At 37.8% G+C, this 27442-nt stretch overlaps 1 protein-coding gene across 1 annotated transcript in view; it reads left to right on the top strand.

Annotated features, from left to right (window-relative positions):
- Positions 1-27212, top strand: part of DDX1 (DEAD-box helicase 1) — a 35324-nt gene extending 8112 nt beyond the window's left edge. The window contains exons 8-26 of the mRNA XM_002923069.4: positions 2348-2431; positions 2804-2880; positions 3562-3634; positions 5269-5345; positions 5460-5574; positions 6297-6435; positions 11052-11112; positions 14315-14413; positions 15262-15351; positions 16662-16850; positions 17745-17796; positions 19569-19715; positions 22887-22978; positions 24310-24382; positions 24538-24610; positions 24695-24737; positions 25465-25560; positions 26072-26192; positions 26872-27212. Of these exons, the coding sequence (XP_002923115.1) occupies positions 2348-2431; positions 2804-2880; positions 3562-3634; positions 5269-5345; positions 5460-5574; positions 6297-6435; positions 11052-11112; positions 14315-14413; positions 15262-15351; positions 16662-16850; positions 17745-17796; positions 19569-19715; positions 22887-22978; positions 24310-24382; positions 24538-24610; positions 24695-24737; positions 25465-25560; positions 26072-26192; positions 26872-27002 (1832 nt within the window). The 3' untranslated portion in view covers positions 27003-27212. The remainder of the gene's footprint in view (positions 1-2347; positions 2432-2803; positions 2881-3561; positions 3635-5268; positions 5346-5459; positions 5575-6296; positions 6436-11051; positions 11113-14314; positions 14414-15261; positions 15352-16661; positions 16851-17744; positions 17797-19568; positions 19716-22886; positions 22979-24309; positions 24383-24537; positions 24611-24694; positions 24738-25464; positions 25561-26071; positions 26193-26871) is intronic.
- The last annotated feature ends 230 nt before the right edge of the window (positions 27213-27442 follow it).

The raw sequence follows: 27442 nt of genomic DNA, 5'->3' as shown, positions 1-27442 counted from the left end.
GAAGTAGTGTATTAATATATGAACTTTCTTTAAGTAGCTTTATTTTTTTTTAATGTTTATTATATTATCTTAGTCTCCGTACAGTACATCCCTGGTTTCTGATGTAAAGTTTGATGATTCATTAGTTGCGTATAACACCCAGTGCACCATGCAATATGTGCCCTCCTTACTACCCATCACCAGTCTATCCCATTCCCCCACCCCTCTCCCCTCTGAAGCCTTCAGTTTGTTTCTCAGAGTCCATAGTCTCTCATGCTTCATTCCCCCTTCTGATTACCCCCCCTTTCTTTATCCCTTTCTTCCCCTACCGATCTTCCTAGTTCTTATGTTCCATAGATGAGTGAAACCATATGATAACTGTCTTTCTCTGCTTGACTTATTTCACTTAGCATTATCTCCTCCAGTATCCCCGGATTCCGATGTAAAGTTCGATGCTTCATTAGTTGTGTATAACACCCAGTGCACCATGCAATACGGGACCACAACTTCTTAATCCAGTCATCCGTTGAAGGCCGNCTGTTGAAGGGCATCTCGGCTCCTTCCATGATTTGGCTATTGTGGACAATGCAGCTATGAACATTGGGGTGCATATGGCCCTTCTCTTTACTACGTCTGTATCTTTGGGGTAAACACCCAGTAGTGCAATGGCTGGGTCATAGGGTAGTTCAATTTTTAACTTTTTAAGGGACCTCCACACTGTTTTCCAGAGTGGCTGTACCAACTTGCATTCCCACCAACAATGTAGGAGGGATCCCCTTTCTCCACATCCTCTCCAACAATTGTTGTTTCTTGCCTTGTCTATCTTTGCCATTCTAACTGGCGTAAGGTGGTATCTCAGTGTGGTTTTGATTTGAATTTCCCTGATGGCTAATGATTTTGAACATTTTTTCATGTGTCTGTTAGCCATCCATTTGTATGTCATCATTGGGAAAGTGTTCATATCTTCTGCCCATTTTATGATTTGTTTATTTGTTTCTCACGTGNGTTTCTCGTGTATTGAGTTTGAGAAGTTCTTTGTAGATCTTGGATACCAGTCCTTTATCTGTGGTGTCCTTTGCAAATATATTCTCCCATTCCGTGGGCTGTCTCTTAGTTTTTTTGACTGTTTCCTTGGCTGTGCAGAAGCTCTTTATCCTGATAAAGTCCCATAAGTTCATTTTATCTTTTATTTCTCTTGCCTTTGGCGATGTGTCGTGAAAAAGGTTGCTCTGGCCGATGTCATAGAAGTTGTTGCCTATGTTCTCCTCTAGAATTTTGATGGATTCCTGTCTCACATTGAGGTCTTTCATCCATTTGGAGTTTATTTTTGTGTATGGTGTGAGAGAGTGGTCAAGTTTCATTCTTTTGCATGTAGCTATCCAATTTTCCCAGCACCATTTATTGAAGAGACTGTCTTTTTCCACCAGATGTTTTTTCCTGCTTTTTCAAAGATTAGTTGTCCCAAAGAGCCGAGGGTCCATTTCTGGGTTCTCTATTCTGTTCCATTGGTCGATGTGTCTGTTTTTGTGCCAGTACCATGCTGTCTTTGTGATCACAGCTTTGTAGTACAGCTCGAAATCCGGCATTGTGATGCCCCCAGCTTTGTTTTTCCTTTTCAACAGTTCCTTGGAGATTCGGGGCCTTTTCTGGTTCCATACAAATTTAAGGACTATTTGTTCCAGTTCTTTGAAAAATGTCCTCGGTATTTTGATCGGGATNGTGGGCTGCCTCTTAGTTTTTTTGACTGTTTCCTTGGCTGTGCAGAAGCTTTTTATCTTGATGAAGTCCCACAAGTTCATTTTATCTTTTGTTTCTCTTGCCTTTGGAGATGTGTCATGAAAAAGGTTGCTTTAGCCGATGTCGTAGAGAGTGCTGCCTATGTTCTCCTCTAGGATTTTGATGGATTCCTGTCTCACATCACGTCCATTTGGAGTTTATCTTTGTGTATGGTGTGAGAGAGTGGTCAAGTTTCATTCTTTTGCATGTAGCTCTCCAATTTTCCTAGCACCATTTATTGAAGAGACTGTCTTTTTTCCACCGGATGTTTTCTCCTGCTTCATCAAAGATTAGTTGCCCAAAGAGCCGAGGGTCCATTTCTGGGTTCTCTATTCTGTTCATTGGTCTATGTGTCTGTTTTTGTGCCAGTACCATGCTGTCTTTGTGGTCACTGCTTTGTAGTACAGCTCGAAATCCGGCATTGTGATGCCCCCAGTTAAATCAAGGATCCGAAAAGATTTCTACTGTTACAAAAAGGTCTACAGTTCTTCTTTCGGAACTTACAAATTGTAATTCAGAAACAATGGGAAAGTGGCTACATGGTAAATGATTCGTAAGCGCATATAAATCTCGAAGTATTTTGCCCTTATAGGGAAGCACTACTATGAAGTATCCTGTCATGACCAAGGATTATGCAGAGTTGGGTGGTCTTCCATGCAGGCTTCCTTAGACCTAGGTAAGCGTTTCTAAAATTAACTGAATTTACTGGTTTATATTTGTGGATTGTTGACATTTTATTATAGCGGGGAGTGAAATAATAAACCACACAAAGTTTATATTTTCAAAACTCGGAAATAATAAATCTATGTGTACCTCACTGTGTTCCAAAAAGATTTGAAGTACTAAAAAATACATATTATTACAGAGTAAAACAGGAGGAAGAAGGTTAAGAGTGTGAGTGAAGTCAGAGCACCGTTAGTATGCGTAAATATTTACCACATGATATTGCATAGATGCTTCAAGTTTTTGTAGTTTGATAGATTTGTACAGAGCTTTTAGTTTTATATTTACTCTTAACCACATAAATAAAATACATTTTAAAATCTAGGTACTGACAAGTTCGGCTTTGGCTTTGGTGGAACAGGAAAGAAATCCCATAATAAACAATTTGATAATTATGGAGAGGTAAGTTGTATTATTGACCTGATCGTAGTAAGTTTTCTTGTGTACTTATTTGATCACTTGTGATATGTCTAGGGGTATAAAAGGGACTCTGAAATTCAAGCGGATTTTCTGAATATTTTCCACCGAAAGTTCAGATTTGGATTTCACTGAAGAAAAGTTACAAAATGAGATAAATATTTTTCCCTTATGCCATTTATTAGCCTCTCCACAATACATTACATTGTCTTTGTTTTCACCCATTTCGATTTTGGCTTTGACGTGAATACATATGTTCTTCTCTTCTCTTTAATCGTGGTGAATCTAAGTGTGGTTTTCTGTCAGATCTTAATCTGTAGTAACGTGGATGAGCCTGGATATCATGTTGGTTCTAAAAAGCCTGTCAAGATGCCTCTACTGTGATATAGGATATGCTGTAATAGGCATTTGTTTTCTTTTTAAAGATTTAATTTTTAAGTAATCTCTACACCCAACATGGGGCTTGAACTCAGAACTCTGAGGTCAAGAGTTGTGTGCTACACCAACTGAGCCAGGAGCCCCAATAGGCATTTTTAACACTGACGTTAGAGCTTCAAGGAATGATTTTGAAGCACTGACTATTTTTGATGTAGCTGTATGTGAACTTTTAGCTTTAATTTACAATTTTTCTTTCTATTAACAGCACTTCACTTTCTGCTTTTCTAGGAATTCACTATGCATGATACCATTGGATGTTACCTTGATATAGATAAAGGGCATGTCAAATTCTCCAAAAATGGTAAGCTTTTAATGGATTGCCTTCTTAGAGACTATATGATGCCCAGTATTTGTGATTTGTAATTCCCTTACCCTCTTCTTCAGTCCTCCCTCCTTCCCTGCTCTTGATCCAATACTTACTGAGCTTCTACTCAATGCCAGGTACACCGGTAGGTGCTGGAGATAGAACAGAAGATGGAGTAGACAAACATGTTTCGTCTGTGGCTTACCTACTGGTGGGGGGAGAGACAGATGGGTAATATGTTAGGTTGGAACAAGTGCACTGAAAGTGTAATCAGGGTAAGGGGAACGGAGGTGATAGGAGTCTAGGGGTATGCTGCTTTAGACTGGGTGGCCAGAGAATCCTTCTCTGGGAAGGTGCCATTTGAGTAGCACTCTGGATGAGTTGGGTGGTGGGCTGTACAAAAATCTTCAGAGAGTATTTCAAGCAGAGGGAACAGTAAATGCAAAGGCCTTGAGACAAAAGTGTGCTTAAGGTATTTGAGTGACACTGAGGAGGGCAGTGGGTCTAGAACACACTGAGCATGGAGCGGGGTGGTAGAATGTTAGGTCAGTTGAGGTAGTGAGGCCAGGCCATATAGGGCCTTCTAGGCCATGATACAAACTCTCTGAGTGAGATTGGAAGCCATTAGGGTTTTGAGTAGAGAATTGATATCCTCTTTCTTCACTTTCACTATATCATGGCTTCTGTGTTAAAAACAGAGTGACAGGCGTGGTAGCAGTAGATAGGGAGCCAGTGGGATGCTGGGGGTTCTATTTGGGGCATATTAAGTTTGAGATACTTATTACACATCTAAGTGGTGCAGTCAAGTAAATGGTTAAATGTGTAAGTCAGGAGGTCAGGGTTGGAGATACAGCTTTGGGAGACGTTGGCTTATAGATGATATTTAAAGCCAGAGGACTGGATGAGATCACCTAGGGAATGAGAGTAGATAAGGAATAGGGGAGATCTGAGTCCTGGGGTGTTCTTTTGGTTAGAAGTCAGCAAATTGAGGAGAATCTTAGCGGAGGTGAAGGAGGAGGAGAACCAAGAGAGATTGATGTCCTGCAGTCCAGGTGAAAAAGGTATTTGAAGGAGGGAAGAATCACATTGTACCCAGTGCTGCTGATGGGTATAGCCTAGAAAGAAAGATGAAGATTCGCCACTGGGTTAGCAAGTGGATATCACTAATGGTCTCTGTTTTGATGAGCGTGACGGGTGAGATGGGGAGAGCCTGATTGGGAATCACTTCAGTAGAGAATGGGATGAAATGAAATGACGGAGTGAAAACGGAAATCAGGGAATTTTACTACAAACGAGAGAAGAAAAATAGAAGGTAAATGAAGGAAGATGTGGATTTAGGGAGGCTGTCTGTTTTTTAATGTTAGAGCATGCTGGTATGCCGTGGACTGCCTCTTTGAAGTGTCCAGTGGAAGTGATCTGGTACGAAGGGAGTGATTGAAAATGTAGAGCGGGAGAAGGGGCACTTGTGGGAGGAAAGTAAAAAAGTGAAGAGTTTGACATTAGGCAGCCCAGTCTATCCGTGGGGACAGGACGGGACAGCATGAATGTGGGTAGGTTGGTAGATTGGATGATGTGAGCATGTGGAAGTTCTTTTCTGATCATTTCACTTTCCTCAATCTCTCTTTCTTTAGGAAAAGACCTTGGTCTGGCATTTGAAATACCACCACATATGAAGAACCAAGCCCTCTTTCCTGCTTGTGTTTTGAAGGTAATCAGAAAAATGTTTGCTATGTTTATAAGCTACTTTGATCTGCTTTATTTTGTACTGGTTAGTTTGCTGTTAGGTTAAGAATTTTCATTTTCTCCCTTTATTCCATGCTAGAATGCCGAACTAAAATTTAACTTCGGTGAAGAAGAATTTAAGTTTCCACCAAAAGATGGTTTTGTTGCTCTTTCCAAGGCATCGGATAGTTATGTTGTTAAATCACAGCACTCAGGTATTGCTCTTGAGTGGGTAAGAATTGCAAGAATGGGGTACTGGTGAAAACTTCAGTAAGAAGGCTGCTCGTAGTGAGTGAGTTACACATGCTCCCTGTGCTGGTTGAGTCACACCTCTTTACTTAACACATCAGTAGAATTCAGTTTCAGAACCTAATTCATAAACTCTTGAGTATTTGGTTTCAGTTTAGGCATTTGGGGGAACCCGATCATGTTGATGATACCTAGTATTTATAAAATTGTGCTTATTAAGTGCCTTGGCACTGTGTTACATTCTTTACGTAGATTATTTAACCTTCACAACCCTATAAGGTAGTACTCTTCCCATTTTACAGACAAAGACCTCGAGGAATAGGGACTTGACGTAACTTGCCCAAGGTCACACAGCAAGTAAGTGGTAGAACTGAATTTAAACCCAAGCAATCGGATTCCAAAGCTCATACTCTTATCATTCTGTTGGCTAATTTAATTCAGTTACTTATACATTTCGTAGCTTGTTTACTTTATCACAAAACATATAATCAATTGCGGTCATTGCAAGTAAATTTAGAGAAGCCGTAGTTCATTTTAGGGATCTTAGCTTTACTTTGTTTTATGACCATCTCCTGTCATTTTTGACAGTTATTGAAAATTTTGATATTGGAATATTTATGCTCATGCTTTACAAGTAAAGGTATTGAGGTGTGATTTGAACATGTTCCACTGGTTTTTATTTTTTAAGGTAATGCGCAGGTGGCACAAACAAAGTTTCTCCCCAATGCTCCGAAAGCTCTCATCGTCGAGCCCTCCCGAGAGTTAGCTGAACAGACTTTGAATAACGTCAAGCAATTTAAGAAATACATTGATAATCCTAAATTAAGGTAAAGCTTCCTTTTGTGCTCAAATGCCTGTTGTTTTTAGGTTTGAGGTGTTGTGAAAGAAGAGTAAGACAAAAAAAAAATGAGGTAGAAATTCAGTATGCGTACATATGCACGTGTGTGTGTAACTATTTAACTTTGATATATAGTAGCAATTAGTTTTTATATACAACAAGTATTTTTTTTGTTTATTTTGTTTTGTTTTTTGAGGAGGAGAGAAAGAGGGGGTGCTCTCACGCGCTGGGGTTGGGGAGGGGCCAAGAGAATCTTAAGCAGGGTCTACTCCTAGCCCAGAGCCCGGGAAGAGGCTGGAGGATATCATAACGCTGAGCTGAAATCAAGAGTTGGATGCCACCCAGGCACCCCTAAAACTCCTGTTTGATAAGTTTGTTCAAAAATAAGCAAATTGAGATTTTTCTCTTACATGAAATGTCATGGTTTGCAAAACAGTATCAGTAAAAATTAACTTTTTATTTTGTATTTTTTAAAGATTTATTTTAGAGACAGGGTGTGCACATATGCGGGGGTGGGGGGTGCAGAGGGGCACAGGGAGAGGGGAGAGAGAATCTTAAGCAGACTCCTCCCTGAGCAAGCACAGAGCCTGAAGTGGGGCTTGATCCCATGACCCTGAGATCACGACCTGAGCCAAAGCCAAGAGTTGGAGGCTTAACTGACTGTGCCACCCAGGCACCCCAGAATTAATTTTTTAAAGGGAACATTTCATTCAGTGTTACATTCATCACTTCACTTGTATAGAAAATATATCACTGTTTCTAGCATGTTGGTAAACCGTTTGGGGAAGCTGAGTCTAGCCTGTCTCACGGGGATGAGGGCTTTCACTGGTCACTGCCTTGTCAGAGGCCTCTCGGTGCCGCTGGAGGGAGACCCTGAGTTAAGTGATCTTGTGGAGCTTCTTGCTCAGTAGCGACCCCTTTTGTTTTGAGGTAGGCCGTACCTTATAAACTACTCTGAGTTGATTTGTCACTCGATTTTTGTTAATTACCTTTTTTATTAAAACATAATTTTCACACCATAAAATTCGCCATTTAAAGTATACAATTCAGTGGGGTTTTTTTGTTTGTTTGTTTTGATTTTTAAGTAATCTCTACACCCAGCGTGGGGCCGATTCAGTGGTTTTGGCAACGTCAGGGTGTGCCGGCATCACCACTGTCTGATTTCAGAAACTTGGAATTGTTGACATCATGCAGGACCATCTTTTTAATACTGATCTTACAAGTTAAACTTACTCAGGGATAAATTATAGTTGATACAGTTTTTTAGGTAAAATAATTCTTAATTTTGTTTCGAGGACTGATGCCTGTCACTTATTCGGGAACTATTTGAATACCTACTATGTGTGAAGTTTTAGGCTCAGGATCAGGGACATAACAATGAGAAAGTCTTTGCTTTCACAGAATTAAGTGTGGGCGTGTGGGGTTTGTGTGAAAGGGAGAGAAACAATGGAATAAATGGGGTAAAATGCCTTGGGGATACGATAGGGAAAGTCACTGTAGGAGGACACAACCAGGGCATCTGCTTCGTGTAAGGGACTTGGAATTCTTCGTAAGAGAGTGTTTTTTGGAAGAATGTAAAATATGAATGGATTTTTGTGCTATAATTATGTGTAGAGGTTAACATGCTTATGAACAGGGACTGGAAGGGAAGATGAATAATATAATCAATTTATTTGTTAAGAAGGTAAAATGCGGTTTACTCGTTTTGGTGTTCTGTACAAATGAGCCTTCCTTGAAAACCCGGCTCAAGTCCTAGTCTGTGATGCTGACTTGGTTATACCAGCCCAGTTCTTTCTCCCTCCTTGGATACCACTGACTGTGTATGCTTCACCTTAATCCTTACACACTGTCAAATGTTAGTGTTCCTTGTTTTAAATAGGCATAGCTTTGCTCATCCTAGCTTAGTTTTACAATCCTTAAGACAGGCTGTTATTTTATATTCCTCAAGCCTACAGTGCTTTGCATACAAGCATAGATTGGGGTGTGTGTGTGTATTTTCTGCTAACTTTATAGGGATATGTATATCTGATGAGGAAAGTGGGTAAGAGTATTGTAGAAGAAGAAATGATAGATTTAAGGACCATAGATTCCAAACCTGAAAACTTAGGGACCTTATTTAAAGATACAAATTATTTATTGTTTCTCTTTTGGATATATTGAATCAGAATTTCCAGGGAATAGGAATTAGAATTTGTTTTCTTAAAAATGGCAGCTCTTCCAGTTGATTCTTATATAGATAATTCAGCATCTAACATTACCAGATTTAGGAAATGTAATGGCTCTAGAATGGTAGGTGGTTAGGGAATATGCCAAGATAATGGACATTTATAGGTGAGAAAGCGCTTTGTGTTATTTCTCCTATCTGAATTGTTCAAGATGAAGATAGGAAACCATAAAGCCAATCTTTAAATCAGTCGTGGTGTTACAAGGCTCATTGTTAAAGTCATCTACTTTCTTAGTGTGCTCTGGGATTTTTTAAAAGACTAATCATTAAGAATAAAATTAATAAAGGAAGATACATGGTAAATATTTCTGATTGAAAGTTATCTGGCTGTATCAGAAATTAATTTTGCCTGCTTTATAAGACGGAGACAATCTTTTTGTAAATAGCTTTAGTGAGATTTAATTCACATACCATACAATCCACTCTTTCAAGTGTTCAGGTTGCTTTTAGTTTTTATTATATTCACAGTTGTACAGCTATCACCAAAACTAGTTTTTAAACTTTTTCCTCACCCTCAAAGGAAACACTGTACCTGTTAACAGCCGTTAGGTTTCCTCCTGACCTCCCCATGCCGAGGCAGCCACTGATTTATTATCTGTCTGTAGATTTGCCTGTTTTGGACTTTTTACATAAATGGGATTGGGTGATACATGCTCTTTTGTGACTGGCCTCTCTCCCTTAGCATGATGTTGTCAGGGTTTTCGTTCATGACACAGCATGGATCAGTGCTTAGTTCTTTTTTATTGCCAAAAAATATCCCCTTTATATGCACTCACCATGTTTTTGCTTATGAATCCATGATGGACATTTGGGTTGTTACCACTTTTTGGCTACTGTGTTGTGAACATTAGTGTGCAAGATTTTACTATTCATCTTCCCTTCCAGTCCCAGTTCATTTCTTCTGGCAATATACCTAGGAGTGGAATTGCTGGATCATACAGTAACTTCATGTGCGATGTTTTCAGGCACAGCCCAACTGTGTTCTAAAGTGACAACACCGCATGACATTCCTACTCGTAATGTGTAAGGGTTCCCGTTTCTCCAGATCCTCATCAGCACTTACCTCTCGTTTTGACTGTAGCCGTCCTAAGAGGACACTAATAGGTGTGAAGTAGTATCTTACTCTGGTTTTGGTTTGCGTTTCCCTGATAGCTGATGATGTTGAACATATTTTCTTATGCTTATTGGCCATCTGTGATGTCCACATTCTTTGCCTATTTTTTAATCGGGTTGTCTTTTTGTTGAGCTATGAGAGTTCTTTATATAGTCTGATACCCGTGTAATAGTATTCATTAGATAAAGGATTTGCAAATATTTTCACCCTCTTGGTGTAGTGTCTTTGAAGTACAAAAGTTTTTAATATTGATGAAGTCCAATTCATTTTTTTATTTGTTGCTTTTGTTTTTGTTGTTGTATATGATGAGACTTTGCCTAACCCAAAGTCGTGAAAATTTACCCCATGTTTTCTTCTAAGAGTTTTACAGTTTTATGTCTTATAATTGCACCTGTAATTCATTTTGAGTTAATTTTTGTGTGTAGTATAAAGAAGAGGTTTAACTTCATTCTTTTGCATGTGCATATCCATTTGTTCCAGCACCATTTGTTGAAAAGGCTGTTCTTTCCCCCCCCCACCAGAATTGCCTTGGTATAAGGCAATCTTTTTTTTTTTTTTAAAGATTTTATTTATTTTTTTGACAGAGATAGAGACAGCCAGCGAGAGAGGGAACACAAGCAGGGGGAGTGGGAGAAGAAGAAGCAGGCTCATAGCAGAGGAGCCTGATGTGGGGCTCGATCCCATAACGCCGGGATCACGCCCTGAGCCGAAGGCAGAAGCTTAACCGCTGTGCCACCCAGGCGCCCCTAAGGCAATCTTTTTAACCTAAACATTAAAAAATTTTTTTATTAGGAATGAGAAAAATTCAAACAATACAAAAGAATATCCTGTGAAAAGTAAGTCTGTCACCTTTTCCCCTCAGCTTTTAGTTATCCTACCCGGAGGCAACTTGTAAAAATTGATATTTATATATTCTTTCAGAGATATTTTGTACACCTACAACCACAAATGTTCAAGAAGGTAGATTGAAAGCAGATTTTTGGGTGCCAGGAATTAATGTAGTACAGGAGGACATGGAGACAAGTGAGAACTGGCATGTCCTGGGTTCTGAGCTTTCACGTGCTGCTCGCTCAGCACGTCGGCTGCTCTAGCATTTATGTGGCTGCTGCAAATGTGCTTGGTTTCCACCCTTTGCTGGCCTTTCATTGTAGATTCTTTCTCAGTTACTTAACTCAACCTTAATCCACTTAAAGGAAGTGGATATAAGTCAAACAATAAAGCAAGCTTCAGTCTTTTTCTACGTTATCATTATGGTATTTTATTTCAGGGAGCTTCTGATAATTGGAGGTGTTGCAGCGCGGGATCAGCTCTCTGTTTTGGATAATGGGGTAAGTTGTACTTTGAAAATTTTTAAGAGGTTACATTATGAGTTGTCATTTTGGCAGTGTAGTTCTGTTGTGTTTCAAGAAAAATCAAGTGAGGCTGAAATGAGCACAAGATGAAAACAAAATTTGTTCAAAAACATGTTGCAAGTATGTCTTTTCTTTTCCCAAGAGTATATAGCTCGGTAGTTTTTCCAAACCCCTCAGGCAAAATTCAGCATACATCATTTTTTTTTTCTTTTGGTTTACCTTGTGAGCACTTGGAGGATTTTCTTCTTGCTTTCTCATGAATTAAGAGTCCTTTGTTTAGGAATAATGGAAAAAGAAGAAACTGGAGTTAAGAACAGAAATGGAAATCAAGGGGATTGCAGAGAATGTGGACATTTTGGCAGTGACCCAAGGGAAGGATGAAAAGTGATAAACTTTGGTTTCAGGAGGAGAGAAAAGAGTTCAGATATAGGTCAGGGGTCTTACAGAGGGTGCGCAGGCATGCAGTTACAAAGGACAAAGCTAGGACCGGGATCCTCATTATTGGGGAATATTCTTAACTGAAGCTATATCTAGCTTCACAGATATAGCTAGGACTTCATAAAATATTTCATATGTATGAAATAACTTGCGCCTTTCAAATTTCTCTTCCATTTCCTTTCCTAAATATTTCAACATTTAATCTAACCCACCTGTTACTGAGTCATGGCGAGGAAATATGTCCACTTCCTTCAGTTCCGTTGGTGCCCCTGTCAAATGAAATTTTATGCCATATGGTTTAGATTGACCCGATATGACATATTAAAAGCAAGGAATCCTATTACTGTACTTGTTAATACTATTTTAAGATAGTAATATTGCTTTGATATGTTCTTATTTGCTGTGCTATATTTTTTAGTGGTCATAAGAGATTTAATGTTCATTCGCATTCTTGGCTCCTCAAACCCAAATCCATTTTCCTCATAAGTTATTAAGCTTCTTAACTCCTATTTTCCAGCTTCAGAGCTTTTAGGGAATTCTATATGCTTCTGTCAGTCATATCTAAAATTTGGTACTGGCTAAATCCAACGGCAATGTTATTCTGTGGCTTTCTTGACAGGATTCAGTTCCGTTCTACTTAGGGATCTAATATGTTCTTTTTCTGCTCTTTCCATACTGTATTCTCTCCTCCTGTGATCTCCATCACCCTCTGGCTCAGCCTTAGTCTTATGTTGGGTCTTGTGCTGGGCTAGAAGTCAGCTTTGGAGTGAGAGAGTAGAACTATGTAATTACAATTTTAAAAAGTTGCTCAGTTATGCAACATGTGCAGTTGAGGCCTAGAGGAGTAGAAGTTGGTTCTATTATACAGGTTTTTCCAGTTCGTCGTTTGTTAAACCTGAGAGACCTAGTGTCTGTATTTCACATAAAGAGAGTTTTCATGCTAACTTTAGCTGCTGAAATTGAGGAGGGTGGAAACTCACATGTGGGTTGGAATCCTATAGTAAAGAGATGTTACACACAGAACCGGAATGATATTTTGTTCATTGCTGTGTACAGCACCTGTCACAGCGCTTGGCATGTATTTTGTTCTTAATACATTTAACAGGCATTATCTTCATATTTTCAGGCAATATTCTCTACGTTGAACTGAGACTTGCTTATAGTTGTCAGAACAAATGAAACAATAACTTTAGAAAAGCTTTTTATTTTTCAGGGGATATAAATGCCTCATATTGGTTCAAATTAAAAGTCCTGTTCTGTGCAGTATTCTGCTTTTTCAAGGGGTGAGATATTGAAGTAATGATACTATAGTGATAAATTTGTTTGGAGAAAGTTTTATGTTTTTAGTCTACAGTGGAGAAAACAATTAATAGAAGTGAGTTTTCAGGCCGATTAATAGAGAAGTTTTATTTTAAATTGCCTAATTTTAATTGAATAATTTTTTATAATATCTTATTTGTGCTCACACACATCCTTTTATACACTTTAAAAATAACTTACCTTTATTGGCTACTTTCTGGAAATGGACCAAGCACAGCTAAATGCTTTACATATATTTTCTTACTCAGTTCTCACAGTAGCCCTCTGAGATGGCACTCTTCCTCATTTTGACAGATTAGGAAGAGGACTTACACTAAATATTAAGTCACTTGCCCAAGATCTTACGAGTCCGAGGTAGAGCTTACTTCAAAACCCATATTCCTGATTACTATGAACATGATTAAAAGATGTGTGTGTGAATGGAAAATGTTGTTCATTGTTTATGCTGGTGTGGGGGTTCATTATTCTCTTCCCTTTGAGTATGTTTGAGAATTTTTATAATAAAAAGTTAAATAAACTTTGTTCTTCATTTAGACCTTTTCTCATGTTTGGACTGAGTTTGAGATCCCAGTTTGGGTACTTACAAGCTGTATCATTTAAGTTTTTGTGATTTCAGTATTCTAAACTTCAGTTTCCTCGTTTAAAAATAGGAATAATTGGGGCACCTGGGTGGCTTAGTTGGCGAAGCATCTGATTGTTGATGTCGCTCAGGTGTTGAACTCAGGGTCATGAGCTCAAGCCCCATGTTGGGCTCCACACTGGGCATGGAACCTACTTTTTAAAAAAAAGGAATGATAATAGTAGTGTTTTCTTTAGTGGTCATGAGATGATACAGTACTGGTAAAACATTAACACAGTGCCTGTTCATTATAAGCACTTGACAAGTAGTGGTTATTGTGTTCCGAGGTAGTCATATCATCGTCACCAACTAGAACTACATTTATCGAGCATCTGGCATACTAGGCATCAGGTGCTTTACGTATCTGTCCCTCAGTTGTCACAGCCATCTTGCGACGCCGAAGGTGTTGCCCATTTCAAAAAAGAGAAAGTTGACACTAGAAGAGATGAACAAAGTTGAGGTCACACAGCTGGGTAATGGTGAAGCTGGGATTTGAATCCTGGTTTGATTTCAGAGTTCCATAAACTCCTTCACTCAGAAAATACAAATTTTATTTATTAGACTGTACGTAACAGTTAAGGATGTCAAAATCAGTTACCAAAATCTTCACATGAACTCCAAACCAAATACAGGTCTGGTAATAGGGCATTATCTACAGCTCCTGTTCTGAGAATTTGGAGCTGATGGTGACTGCTTCAGTATGTGTGTTTCCCCTGTAAGTGAACCACGGTTGGTTCCTGTTTCACAGTGATTGTGATAGTGCTTTGGTTTTCATCAGGTGCTTCTTTTGATACTTTTCAGGTAGATATAGTCGTTGGCACTCCAGGAAGACTAGATGATTTGGTGTCAACTGGAAAGCTGAACTTATCCCAAGTTCGATTCCTGGTCCTGGATGAAGCTGTATGTTGAAATATAGTCATGCTTTAAAAAAAAATGTGTGTTTATGTTTTTGGAGATAAAAATATGTAAAATGATGAAAAAACCACAATTCAGTCATGATTTTATTACCTAGAAATAACCATTATTACCAGTTTGGTACATTTCACGTTCCTTGTATAATATAAAGACTTATTTTATGTGGTAAATCAAGCTGTGTGAATCTAGGAAATCTTTTTTTTTTCCTCAATGAAGTATCATAAGTATTTCGTGTCCTTATTTGTGAACAATTTTTAAAGGCTGTCTAGTTCTCTATTATATGAATTCTTCATGGTTTATTTAACCACTTTTGTGACTAGATATGTAGATTTGTTTTTTACTCCAAATAGCTGTCTTTGTTGGTACATAGATTATTTTACACATTACAATTATTTCTTCCTGTCATAGTTGCACAGTGTGAACTCTAAGGACATTAATGTCTTGGAGGATCTTGAGATGTACTTCCATAGTATTTTCAAGATGAGGTGTTCTTTTTTTTTTTTTTTTAGCACTGAGGATTTTTGTTTTCATTTTTTCATATTAAAATCATATGTTTAATGGTATGTGGTAGGAGCTGTTATCTCTTGTATTCATTCTGGATTACTGGAGTATAGTTTTTGGATTGCTTATTGTCAGCTTTTTCATATTTTAGTCATGTGGAATTTAAAGTTGGATTTATAACTTGTCTTTATCTTATGGAAAATAACCATTTTGAGAATATGGGGATGTGCGTGCTTATGAATTCGTTTCCATTATCTTTCTACATTTAATTTACAAAAAAAGATTCAGGTATTGATTTAAAAAATGTTTGCTTTTCTTTGCTTCTCACTCAGGATGGACTTCTTTCTCAAGGTTACTCCGATTTTATAAATAGGATTCACAATCAGATTCCTCAGATTACCTCTGATGGGAAAAGACTTCAGGTATGAAGTGGTGGATGCACTTTAAAATAGTGTTAATGCTTATTTTGTTTTGTTTTACATTTTGTTTTAGTGTTTTCTGATTAAGTTAACTGCTGTATAAAACATTTTATTTTGTTTTATTTTATTTTTTTTTTTAAAGATTTTATTTATTTATTCGACAGAGATAGAGACAGCCAGCGAGAGAGGGAACACAAGCAGGGGGAGTGGGAGAGGAAGAAGTAGGCTCATAGAGGAGGAGCCTGATGTGGGGCTCGATCCCTTAACGCCGGGATCACGCTCTGAGCCGAAGGCAGACGCTTAACCACTGTGCCACCCACGCGCCCCGGAAGTGAGCGTCTTAAACAGACTCCCCACTAAGGGCGGAGCCTGACACGGGGCTTGATCTTAGGACCTGAAGATCATGACCTGAGGTGAAATCAAGAGTCTGACGCTTAACCGCTGTGCCACCCAGGCGCCCCTATATAAAACATTTTATTACCCGAGTAAATAGTACGCACAAAGAAACGGTCTTGAAAGCTGTTCTTAGAAATGAAGAAGGGAACTTGAGGAAATTAGGTGTCACAGAGGATGATAAGTAAAAAATTCCTAGTTGTTTTTCTCTACAGAGCATTTGAGTTTATATTCCAGACTCTGAGTACTGCTTCCTGTTTGAGGAGGCATTATCTTTTTTTTTTTTTTTTTTTTTTAAGATTTTGCTTATTTATTCGACAGAGATAGAGACAGCCAGCGAGAGAGGGAACACAAGCAGGGGGAGTGGGAGAGGAAGAAGCAGGCTCCCAGTGTAGGAGCCTGATGTGGGGCTCGATCCCAGAACAGTGGGATCACGCCCTGAGCCGAAGGCAGATGCTTAACGACTGAGCCACCCAGGCGCCCCTGAGGAGGCAAAATCTTGAGCTGTTGAAAAACAGTTGTTTCTTTTGTAATTATTTCTTAAAATATTACTCTTACTTTTCTCCCCTGTCTTCCCTAGGAAGAATTTAAGAGGTAGAGGAGGCTTTAAGGGGAAGAGAAGGGAATAAATAGTAACTCAAGATTTCAGATCTTCAGAAACCCTTCATCTTGGTGTTTGTAGGACCATGTAGAATTGGCATGGTTTCTGTGGCGGTGAGGGGACTCGGTGTGAGTGAGGGGACTGTAGTTCAGAGAGAATAACGAGCCCAAAGTCACTCCACTAGTGCTGCTGCAGGGTCAGGTATTAAACTCATCTGTAGATTCCGGGTTTACGTACTTTGGGCCCCACATTAATATTCATATGGTAGAATTATTATTGTAAAGTAAAAGTTGATGTAAATTTTTTATTTCCCTCTTAGGTGATTGTTTGCTCTGCTACTTTGCATTCTTTTGATGTGAAGAAGCTGTCTGAGAAAATAATGCATTTTCCCACATGGGTTGATTTAAAAGGAGAAGACTCCGTTCCGGACACTGTACACCATGTTGTTGTCCCAGTGAATCCCAGAACTGACAGACTCTGGGAAAGGCTTGGGAAAAACCACATTAGAGTGAGTACTTTACCCTGTTAACATTTGTGGAGAATAAAACTTCCTAAACTAGCTTAACCTTGGCCTCTTAGTGATGCTTATAGCCAAATATTGTACCTAAGAAAAGAGAAGTCCAGGGGCGCCTGGGTGGCACTGCGGTTAAGCGTCTGCCTTCGGCTCAGGGCGTGATCCCGACGTTATGGGATCGAGCCCCACATCAGGCTCCTCTGCTGAGAGCCTGCTTCTTCCTCTCCCACTCCCTCTGCTTGTGTTCCCTCTCTCACTGGCTGTCTCTATCTCTGTCGAATAAATAAATAAAATCTTTAAAAAAAAAAAAAAAGAAAAGAAAAGAGAAGTCCAGCACATTGACCAGGAAAGTTTAGGCCTTGAGAGCATGGATTAAGTGATAGGCTTTTATTTTTTTTCCTCTGTAAGAGTTACTTTTAATGATCATCTTCCTTGATGTAATTTTGATAAATGAGTAGGATTATTCATATACATAGATCTAATTTCAGATACAATGATTGCTATTTTTAATATTATTTTAGTGTCCTCTTGAGGTTCCTTATTTTCCTAAAAATCAATTTCGTGTGTCTATCTGGTCTTTATTTCCCCCACTGTTCTTAGATTTACCTTTTTAAAATAAGGGTGTATTATGTATTGTAAATATACAATATTCTATAAGCCACCTTTATGTTTTTATTATTACATTTCAAGTTGATTAGCCTTAGACCCACAGTTAATAAAGAGTTTTCTAAATCTGAAGAATGGTTTTGCCTACATACTCTAAAGACGTATGTCTGAAATGCAGTCTAAAGTTAGATATATTTTTCCCTTAAAAAAAAGAAAATGATACCTGTTTGGAATCCTTACTTAGCCACTTGCTCCCCCTTTTTTATCCTTTTCTTTTGATAGACCGATGATGTACATGCAAAGGATAACACAAGGCCTGGTGCTAATAGTCCAGGTAAGCTGAATGAATGAATGAGTGAATGAGTAAGTGAATGAATGAATGGGTGAATGAATTAATGAATGGTGTTGGAAGATTTTGAAAACAAATTGGTTTGTTTTATTGAATTTATACCTTATTTTCATGAAGGATTTGAGGTGACCTATAAAATTAGAATAGGAAATCTGAAAATAAAAGCAACAAAAATAATAAGGAAATGGGGGAAATGGCTGATACCAGTCAACTTAGAGCAATATTAATCACTGAATTTCAGACGTTAGTCTCCTGGCATCTGTGTCACAAATATTTTGGATTTTGGAATTCTTATTTATCATAGGATATCAGCAGATTTCTCTGGCAACAGATTTTATATTGGTCCTGAATTCCAGGAGAAATGTCACATAGATTCTTCATTGAGGGAATTAAGTAATAAAGGAAAATGTCTTTAGCTTACAACTTTGTGAAAGATACAGAAATTATCTTGAAATATTTATCTATTCTTTTTGTGTCTGGTAAAGTATACTTGACACAGAATTTCCCATTTTAACCATTTTCAAGTGGATCAAGTTCAGTGGCATAAAGTATATTTCTACTTTGCATCATTGCCACCATCCATCTCCAGGACTTTTTCATCCTCCTAAACTGAATATCATTAAATCATTAAATATTTATCAGTTTTTAAAAAGCTGAACATTTAATTCAATGAAGATACTTTTGTGCAGAGCAGAGGCCATTTGTTTCAGGTGCATAATATTTTAAAGATCTACAGACGGGTAACATTGTTTTGCAAGGATAGTGCTTATGGTAGGTTTCAGACCTAGAGTAGATTTCAGACCCATTAAGCTGCATGGTTGATGTCAGATGTCTCATGTGGATCATTGGGAAGGGTGAGACTGCATTTGCTTCACAGTTGGATTCATGGGTAGGTTTATGACAAGTATCTGAAAGGTGAATTTTCTGAAATCTTGATTAAATAGAGTCCCTTTGGATTCAGTTTTATGTGCAGTTCCAAATTTATATACAAAGAGCATGCTCAATTAGCCTTATTGTTGGAGAAGGGCAGAGACACTGATGGTTCAAAATCATGTATCCTCCCACTGTTTAAGAATTCATTTTATAAAGTAAAAATTGTTAATTCATATTTTTTTCTTGTAAATGTTTTGCGTAGTTTATACAACAATTACATATGACTAGAGAGACTTCAGAAATGTAATGGGTTACAGAATTAACATTTCGCATTAGTTAGTTAGTAAGTATAGCACAGCTTCCCACCAAAACAGAGATAGCAGGTGATGGCTGAGAAATGACTTAGTTTGATGTACAGTTTTTATTCCTTAGAAAGAAGTATGAACTTTCTGATGTTAGATTGATTTAAAAAGTACATTGATTATTTTTAAAAACACTTATTGAGCAGTTAGGGAAGTTAATGCAAGGCAGAATATGATGAGTTGTCCATGAGAGGGAGGAACAGAGCTTTGTTGTACGTGTGAAGTTCTGTTTACTTGTGTGTTTACATGTCTGTTTTCCCTCATAAGAGGTATGGGTATAGGTGTTTGGGTGCCCCATAAGCTGGCACAAACGTGTTAACAGAAATAGGAATAAATGAGTGAATGGATATTCTCACTATTTCGTCCTATCTTAATATTACTTATTTTTGTCTGTAATACTTATATTAAAGCAGAGTGTTTTAGGTGCGTTAAGCAGTAAGTGTATGACTGTAATTATGTGTGTTTATAACAATTTTAGATTGAAATTCTTTTTCCATTTTTGTTGTTATTATGATATTCAAGAGATGTGGTCTGAAGCTATTAAAATCCTGAAGGGGGAGTATGCTGTCCGGGCAATCAAGGAACACAAGATGGATCAAGCAATTATTTTCTGTAGAACCAAAATTGACTGTGATAACTTGGAGCAATATTTTATGCAACAAGGAGGAGGTAATGTTTCCTCACTTGAAATAAATTGTGTTTATTTCCTCATTTAATAGATTATTAGTCTCATGTTGATGCAGTCTAGAATGCATGCACAGAATTTAAAGTAGTGATGGTGCATTGTAAGTGTCTGTGCTTATCCAGTATTTCGTATGCTCAGCCCTGGGGAAACAGTGCGGGCTTTCCACGCAGGGACAGGTTCATCACAGCGTTTGGAGGCCCTGCTGTCATTTGGAAGAAGGGTAATGTTACTGATTAACTTTAATGTTAAAATTTCAAGTATAATCATTAAATAATAGAATGTATGTTTTCTAAGCCAATAGATGAGGAAAAAGGCATCTTAAAAAGTCTAAGAAAGCAAGAGGAGAAATAATAAGAAAAAGCAGAATGGTTAGAAATTACAGAGTAAGATGGCTGGTGGAAAAGTCTGAGTATATATAGGAGTAAATACTACATATCAGTGGACTAAAGTCCTCGGTTAAAAGGCGTAGATGGTTTGACTGGATAAAATCTAGCTATATGCTGTTTACAAGAGATATACTTAAAACCTGAGGACATGGACAGATCGAAAGGGCCTGAAGAAATATATGTGTCAGCTAAACTACTAATCAAAAGAAAGTCGGTCTAGCTATATTAACGAGATGCAGTAGAATTTAAGACAAAAATATGACTAGAAATAAAGGTCACTGTGTAATAAAATATTTAATCCGCAATGACTATATGATGATTCTAATGTAATGCTCCTTGTAACATGAAATAAAGAAACCAACATGAAGAAGTGCTCAACACGCTCAGTCGTTAGGGCCATGCAAAATCACAGTACAATAGCACCGTGTGCTCAGTGCGATGGCTAGAGTAGACACACGGTGCCACATTTTGGCGAGGATGTGGAGCAACTGGACCACTCCCACCATGGCTGTATAGCCACGTTGGTGAAAGGTCTTAAATTTATAAATAAAATTAACATTGCTATCTTATGGCTTAGTAATTCAACTCGTAAATATTTACTCAAGATAAGTAAAATTTATCCAAGATTATTGACAAAAGCTATGGGCAAGAATGGTCATAGCAGCTTTATTTATAATCGCCCCAAACTGAAGATATTCCGGGTGGCTGTCAGTAGGGGAATGGCTTAAACCAGTTGTGAAATATTTATTCAGTGGAATACTGCTCAGTGATATAAAGGAATGGACTATTGGTGGACTCAACAACTGTGGTTAAAGCTCAGGCATCTTGCAGAATGAAAGATTTCTCACACAGCCTATATACTGTATGATTCCATTTGTGTGAAGTTCTAGAAGAGTCAAAATTAATCTATTATGTGAAAAAAACCATGACAAACAACAGTGGCTTTTCCCCAGCAGAATGGGAGTAGGGTTGACCTGGAAAGGGCATGAGGGTACTTTGTGGGGTGACATTTGTATTCTCTGTCTTGTTAGGGCTTTGGGCTCCATAGGTGCATACGTTTGTCAGAACTCAGCAGACATACACTTAAGATTTGTACATTTCCTTGTATGTAACTTTTACCTTGAAGGAAAACCGTAAAACCTAAATAAACAACTGCATTTTAGTTAATGAGATGAATGCTGAACTGTGTACAGATATTTGCAATTTACATTGAAATGCATCAAAAATATAAAAATGAATTGATAGGAGAAAGGGCTAGCTAGGCAGTAAAGGAAATGTAGTAAATGTTAAATGGTATAATGTAGGAGGTGAAAATATAGATATTCACTTTTAGAATCCTTTCATTGTTGCTGTGTTTGAAAATATAATGTAAAAATATATAAAAAATGGACATATGTCCAAGGTAACAGATAAATCCTGCTTTCATAATGGGGAGGACTCTAACACATCTCTTTTTATACTTGATGTACATCAAAGAGCCAGGAAACTCGAACAGTTAAAAAAAGTTTAAACTAATGTCGTATAAAGAACAGGTTATATTGTTCATTACAGTGAACAGTTTAGTACCTTTTTTTTTTCTTCCAAGTCATGGCAAACAGACTTGCTTGGTTGTTTTAGTTATAGTAACTGTTTTGTGATACTTCTTCCTGTCCATGTTGCTTTGAATGGAAGATTTCATTATTTGGTTAGAAATGCCATTGCTCAAGCAGTAATATTCCTTAGATCTTTTTACCTTCCTTCCCTAAGTATTCTGGGTACCTTTGTCTAAAAACAAGTTTCCCAAACCGTTACTAAAACCCAAGTAACACAACATAAACCAGAACTTCAGAGGTTTAAGAGAGGGAAACAAAGTCTCCCTCCCTTCTCTCTACATAGCTCAGCTAGGGAGTAGGAGTGTGTATGTGATACTTCCCTAAACCACTTGAATTCAGAATGCAGTAAGACCTAAGCTGTAGGCTTCTGGAAGTTCAGATTAGTGATTATTTCTCCTCTGTGTAATTAGTTCTTGTGTTGGCCATTTTGGGTGGAGAGCTTTCATGATACATTTTTCCTTGAATTCTGAAGTATATTTTATTGAACCTAAAATTTACTGTGGAGAGTAGTTGCGGCATAATTGTTACCCTGTGCTCGTACTGGAGCCTGTAGGTTCTGTTGAGTTCTAGAAGGCTGTTTACCCTTACTCTGGTCTGGACTGGACCACTTTCTGTTACTTTATCTACTTGAGTTTCTTTTTTAGGATTGGCTACCACTGCATCTCCATCCTACCAGTTTGCTTCTTATAATCTGCTCTGGCCAGGGTACCAGTTACCTAAGCTGTTTAGGACCTCCTGAGGAGCGTAGGCTTGTGGGCATGGCCTTTAGTAACGGGCATGAACTTCTTAATGCCTAATTTGGTTCTTTCAAGATTGATCTCTCTTGTCTACTTTTTTAGTTCTTCACTTCATATGGGGTAGGAATAGTTCCTGGTGTACATGTATGTTTTCCTTTTAGTAACATGTCTTAATTGGCGTACTGTTCTCTCTACTGCAGATTAGGAAGAGTGACTTAAAAATGTCCTTCAGAGCAAATCAGTTTTAATGCTCATGGAATTTATTTTAATGGCACTTTACCTGTGACAGAAATTGTGTTAACCATGGTTTATGGCACATTTGGGGTATAGATTTCTGTGGAATTATATGGCGCCATGATCGTCTGAATGCTGTTGGTTTTTTGACATAGTCTTCAGTGTAATGTTTTCCAAGGTTAACTGTTCAATGTGCTTTTCCCCAGGACCTGATAAAAAAGGACACCAGTTCTCATGTGTTTGTCTTCATGGGGACAGAAAGCCTCATGAAAGGAAGCAAAACTTGGAAAGATTTAAGGTACTGCTATGTGGTTGACTGCATTTCCTTAATACTTAAGAGGGGAGTCGTAGCCACTTTTAACCAGTTCCAGTTAATATTATTAAAGCCATTCTTGTCCTAGATATTTCAAAAGATTTTTACCCTGTTGGTATATCTTTGCCATGACAGGGCTTAGTCGTCTTTTAGCAGTCAAATGGTAAATTATGCGTTCTCTGCACAACAGTGCTGTGCTAATAATTTTCAACAGAAGTTTTAGTTAAATTCTTTCAAGTAGATATTTTTAGGAGAAGCATCACGGGATAGTGAAGCCGTGTCTGTGAGTCTTATTATTTTTTTAACAGTTCATAGCAATACCCATAGAGAAGTTAATTTGTAGATTATATCAAGAATACAGTTTTGTGGATTTAAAAATACTTGTAGTTGTTTGGGGCACACTGTCCCAGTTACATCCTGGCAGCCCGTGAACAGGTAGTTTAGCTCTTTGTGGTGGTGGGTAGGGCTTGAGTCATTTAGAATACAAGGTCCATGGCCTCCACCCACAGCATTCTTATTGTTTACCGGTGTGTTTACCGCAGTGCAGAGTACAAATAGCATTTTCTGTCAGACCCATCATGTGAATAAAAGGTGGGAAGTACTGAGCTTAGGAACTTCGGATTATGCTTCCAGGGTGAGCAGAATGTGGATTTTGAAGCATGTTGTATGGTCACATTTCGGTGTGTGTGTCTGCCCTTCTTTACCCAGGGTCTTACGCTGTACCCCAGGTCAGCATGCCTTTCCCCAGCCCATCTCTTAACTTTGCTGTGCCTTGGGGCACAAATGACATCCAAAGGCTAATTTGTATTTCCTTGATGAGAGCACTGGGGCCCAATCTCTGTTCCCTTCTCTTAGGATTTTGTCTGTTGTCACAAAAAGTGTAACCTCAAGGTAAAATACCTAGTACTCTGAATTTATTTTAATACAAGGGTAAAGATAATGCTTACATTTTAACATTTTTGTTCTATCTTATCTTTCCTTTTTTAAAAAAAAATTTTATAAACTTTCTTTTGAATTACCAGTCAGGATTTCTAAAGATAAAGCCAAATTATAAGCAGTTTAATGTCTTTGGTGTGAGAAAAAAGAAAAGAACAAATGAATCCAGTTATTGATTTATTCACCTAAATGTCTTGTTTTAGTAGATCATAACTTAAAAATTTTAAGACATGGTCTAGGGAATTGTGAATATCTGGACCTCTAATCCAATAGTAACATATTAGTTATTGGAGGTCCCATTTAGTGGAATGATAGTATTTGTATTTATTTTTTAACATATGTCCTAATAAATTCTTTTCTGTCTTCTCTGTTCTCTGTAGAAAGGAGATGTACGATTCTTGATTTGCACAGATGTAGCCGCCAGAGGAATTGACATCCATGGTGTTCCTTATGGTAAAAAGAAAGTTTTTATAACTGCAGTTTAAATTTTATGGAATTCAAAGTAAACCCGTTCTAATGTTTTTGAAATATTTAGAACATCAAACATCTAATGTGGTTGAAAATTTTAGAAATTAATGCCAGTTGGTAATAATTATTTTTATTTGCAGTCATAAATGTCACCTTGCCTGATGAAAAGCAAAACTATGTACATCGAATTGGCAGAGTTGGAAGAGCTGAAAGGTACTGCTGTAATTTTTTTTTCTTTTTTTTTAAACTTCAATGCTTCAGGAATAAAGTCTAATAAAGACTTCGAAAATCTTTCAGGATGGGTCTGGCCATTTCCCTGGTGGCAACAGAGAAAGAAAAGGTAATCCTTTCAGTGCTGCGTTACATTCATTGTGTCGTTTTAGATGTTGAAAGTAAAAGCAGTTTGATTTTTCCATTTACGTTGAATTCAGTTGCATATGGAATATAAGTGAACTTTTTAATGGCATCTTTTTCTCTATATTCTTGAATGGACCAGCAGTAGGATGAAGTTTAGAAAGGAAAAATGCAAAATGTAATTTTCACTAATAGCTTTAATGTACTCGATTTCACCAAAAACGATTTAAACTCTCCCTGACATCATGCCACAGAAAACTTTTGTGGGAGAGGGTGGTAACTTATTATTTTGCAATATAATTGAATACAACTTTACAGAACAGTTGCAAGAATAAGGAACTCCCATAAACTCAGTGACCAAACTGGTTGCTATTTGCTTTATTAAAGAAAGCATTTGGACTTTATTTTTTGATATAATCTTGATACAGCATTCTCCAGTATTTACTTTTTCATCCTTGTTTCTATCTGAGAATTCCTTTCTGTAATTGACATGGATTTTTAGGAAGACTCCAGGATTATTCTCAAAAACAACTCTTTCAGAAGATCTAGTTAATGAGGTCCTGAACAGGGGTAGTAATTGCATGACATACCATACTGCAGTCTCCTTTCTTACTCCTTGAGGATGGAAAATATTTAAAAACTAATTGAGAATAAAGATATCTAGCATGTTTCAGTCTCCGTACATGTTAATGTTTTTTCCATCTTTCATGTAGGTTTGGTACCATGTGTGTAGCAGCCGTGGAAAAGGATGTTATAACACAAGACTCAAGGAAGATGGCGGCTGTACCATCTGGTACAATGAGATGCAGGTAAGACTCCTAAAAAAAGTACTAAAATTGGCAAAAATAGGCCACATTTAATTATAAAAGTAATGCCTTGGCTTTTTTTTTTTTTTTTTAAGATTTTATTTATTTATTTGAGAGAGGGAGACAGAGATAGCAATGGACAGCACAAGCAGGGAAGAGAGGGAGAGGGAGAAGTAGGCTCCCCACTGAGCAGGGAGCCTGACATGGGGCTTGATCCCAGGACCCTGGGGTCATGACCTGAGCTGGAGGCAGACGCTTAACTGTCTGAGCCACCCAGGTGCCCCAGTACCTCACCTTTTACCTGTTGTTAGCTGTGAGGAAAAGTAGTAATTGTTTATAATGTTAGTTAAAGTTTGTAAATTGTAACTTGTGTGTTTATATCTTCAGAAATCTAACTTCCATTTATACTAAGTATTATAGTCTTCCTGGTTTTTTTGGATACTGTTAAAATTCAACTCTGTCAAAATGAAATTTTTATTTAAAAATGCTTTTTATATTTCCTTTCCTCTCTTAGTTGCTGTCTGAGATAGAAGAGCATCTGAATTGCACCATTTCTCAGGTCGAACCAGATATAAAGGTACCAGTGGATGAATTTGATGGGAAAGTCACCTATGGTCAGAAAAGGGCTGCTGGTGGTAAGTTTTGAATTACTTTTATTTCTATTCTAAATGTGACTGTGTCCTTCTTGGGCTTCAGCGTGTGGAAGAGAGTAATTTCATCTCATCATGGTAAGTGGCTGTTTTTAGTTTATTAATCGTTTCCTTCTTATTACTCTCATAGCACGTTATCCATACTTGTCTTGTGGCATTTTTGGTTGTGTGATTTGTATGCGAATGAAGGAGATAGCAGCTTAGCTGTTTCTCTTGTGGTATTAATGTCACAAAGAGTAGTTGAACATTTATGGAATTATTAGGAAACAGGTATAATGGCAGTTTTGAACAAAGAATTGAAAACCTTTGATTTAATTTCAGGTGGTAACCCAGCATACTATTTCTTTGCCTGGAATGCCCTTAGCTCATTTCTGAAAATTTTTTTTAAGACTCAGGCGACTGAGCCTTGTGGTTTTCAAACCAAAAAAAAAGGAGGTGGGGAGGGGTTGCTAGGGGCCTTGGGACACTATTAGTGAGGCCTGATCATTAATTTATATGGATTTAACGTCTTTAAAACTCACTTGTGGAGATGTCTTGCCCAGTAGTACATTTTTATTGCTAGAAGCAATGTATAAACGGATGTAATTGAGCCAAAGTATTGCTGCTGACAAGTTATTTCAAGCATGTCATTGACATTACTTTATAATTTGTGTGTGTGATGCAGGTGGAAACTATAAAGGCCATGTGGATATTTTGGCACCTACGGTTCAAGAGTTGGCTGCCCTTGAAAAGGAGGCGCAGACATCTTTCCTGCATCTTGGCTACCTTCCTAACCAGCTGTTCAGAACCTTCTGATTTTAACATACACTGAATAAGATTTGAATAATAAAAGTCTGTAGTCTTAAAACTCTAAAACAGTTGTACTGCTTCCAAGCAGCAGTATTTATAGTAACATAAGCTATTAATGCTAAAACTCTTGCATGTCAAGAAACATTAATCTTAGGAATTCTTCATAAAATGGCAACCTAATGAGAATAATAAATTTGCTGACTATATTTTTATGAAGGTTTGTGTCTTATTTTTAAAGTTATTTGATAGTTTTATGAAGTAAAGTTTATGGGTATGTGAGTTTGGCAGAGGACCTATGTGGAGCCACCAGAGACTATCTGGAGTAGAATTTATCACAGGAAGTGATCTTCAATGGAGATGTTCTTGAGATGGCTTTAGTGACGTAGGTGTATGCTGAAGCTGGAGACTTACAACAGGAAAGAAAATTGGAAGATCCCAAGGCAGAA

This window comes from Ailuropoda melanoleuca, chromosome 4 (assembly GCF_002007445.2).
Source record: "Ailuropoda melanoleuca isolate Jingjing chromosome 4, ASM200744v2, whole genome shotgun sequence".
Taxonomy (NCBI): domain Eukaryota; kingdom Metazoa; phylum Chordata; class Mammalia; order Carnivora; family Ursidae; genus Ailuropoda; species Ailuropoda melanoleuca.
Note: the sequence above shows the minus strand (reverse complement) of the source record. Positions and strands in the feature narration are given on the sequence as shown.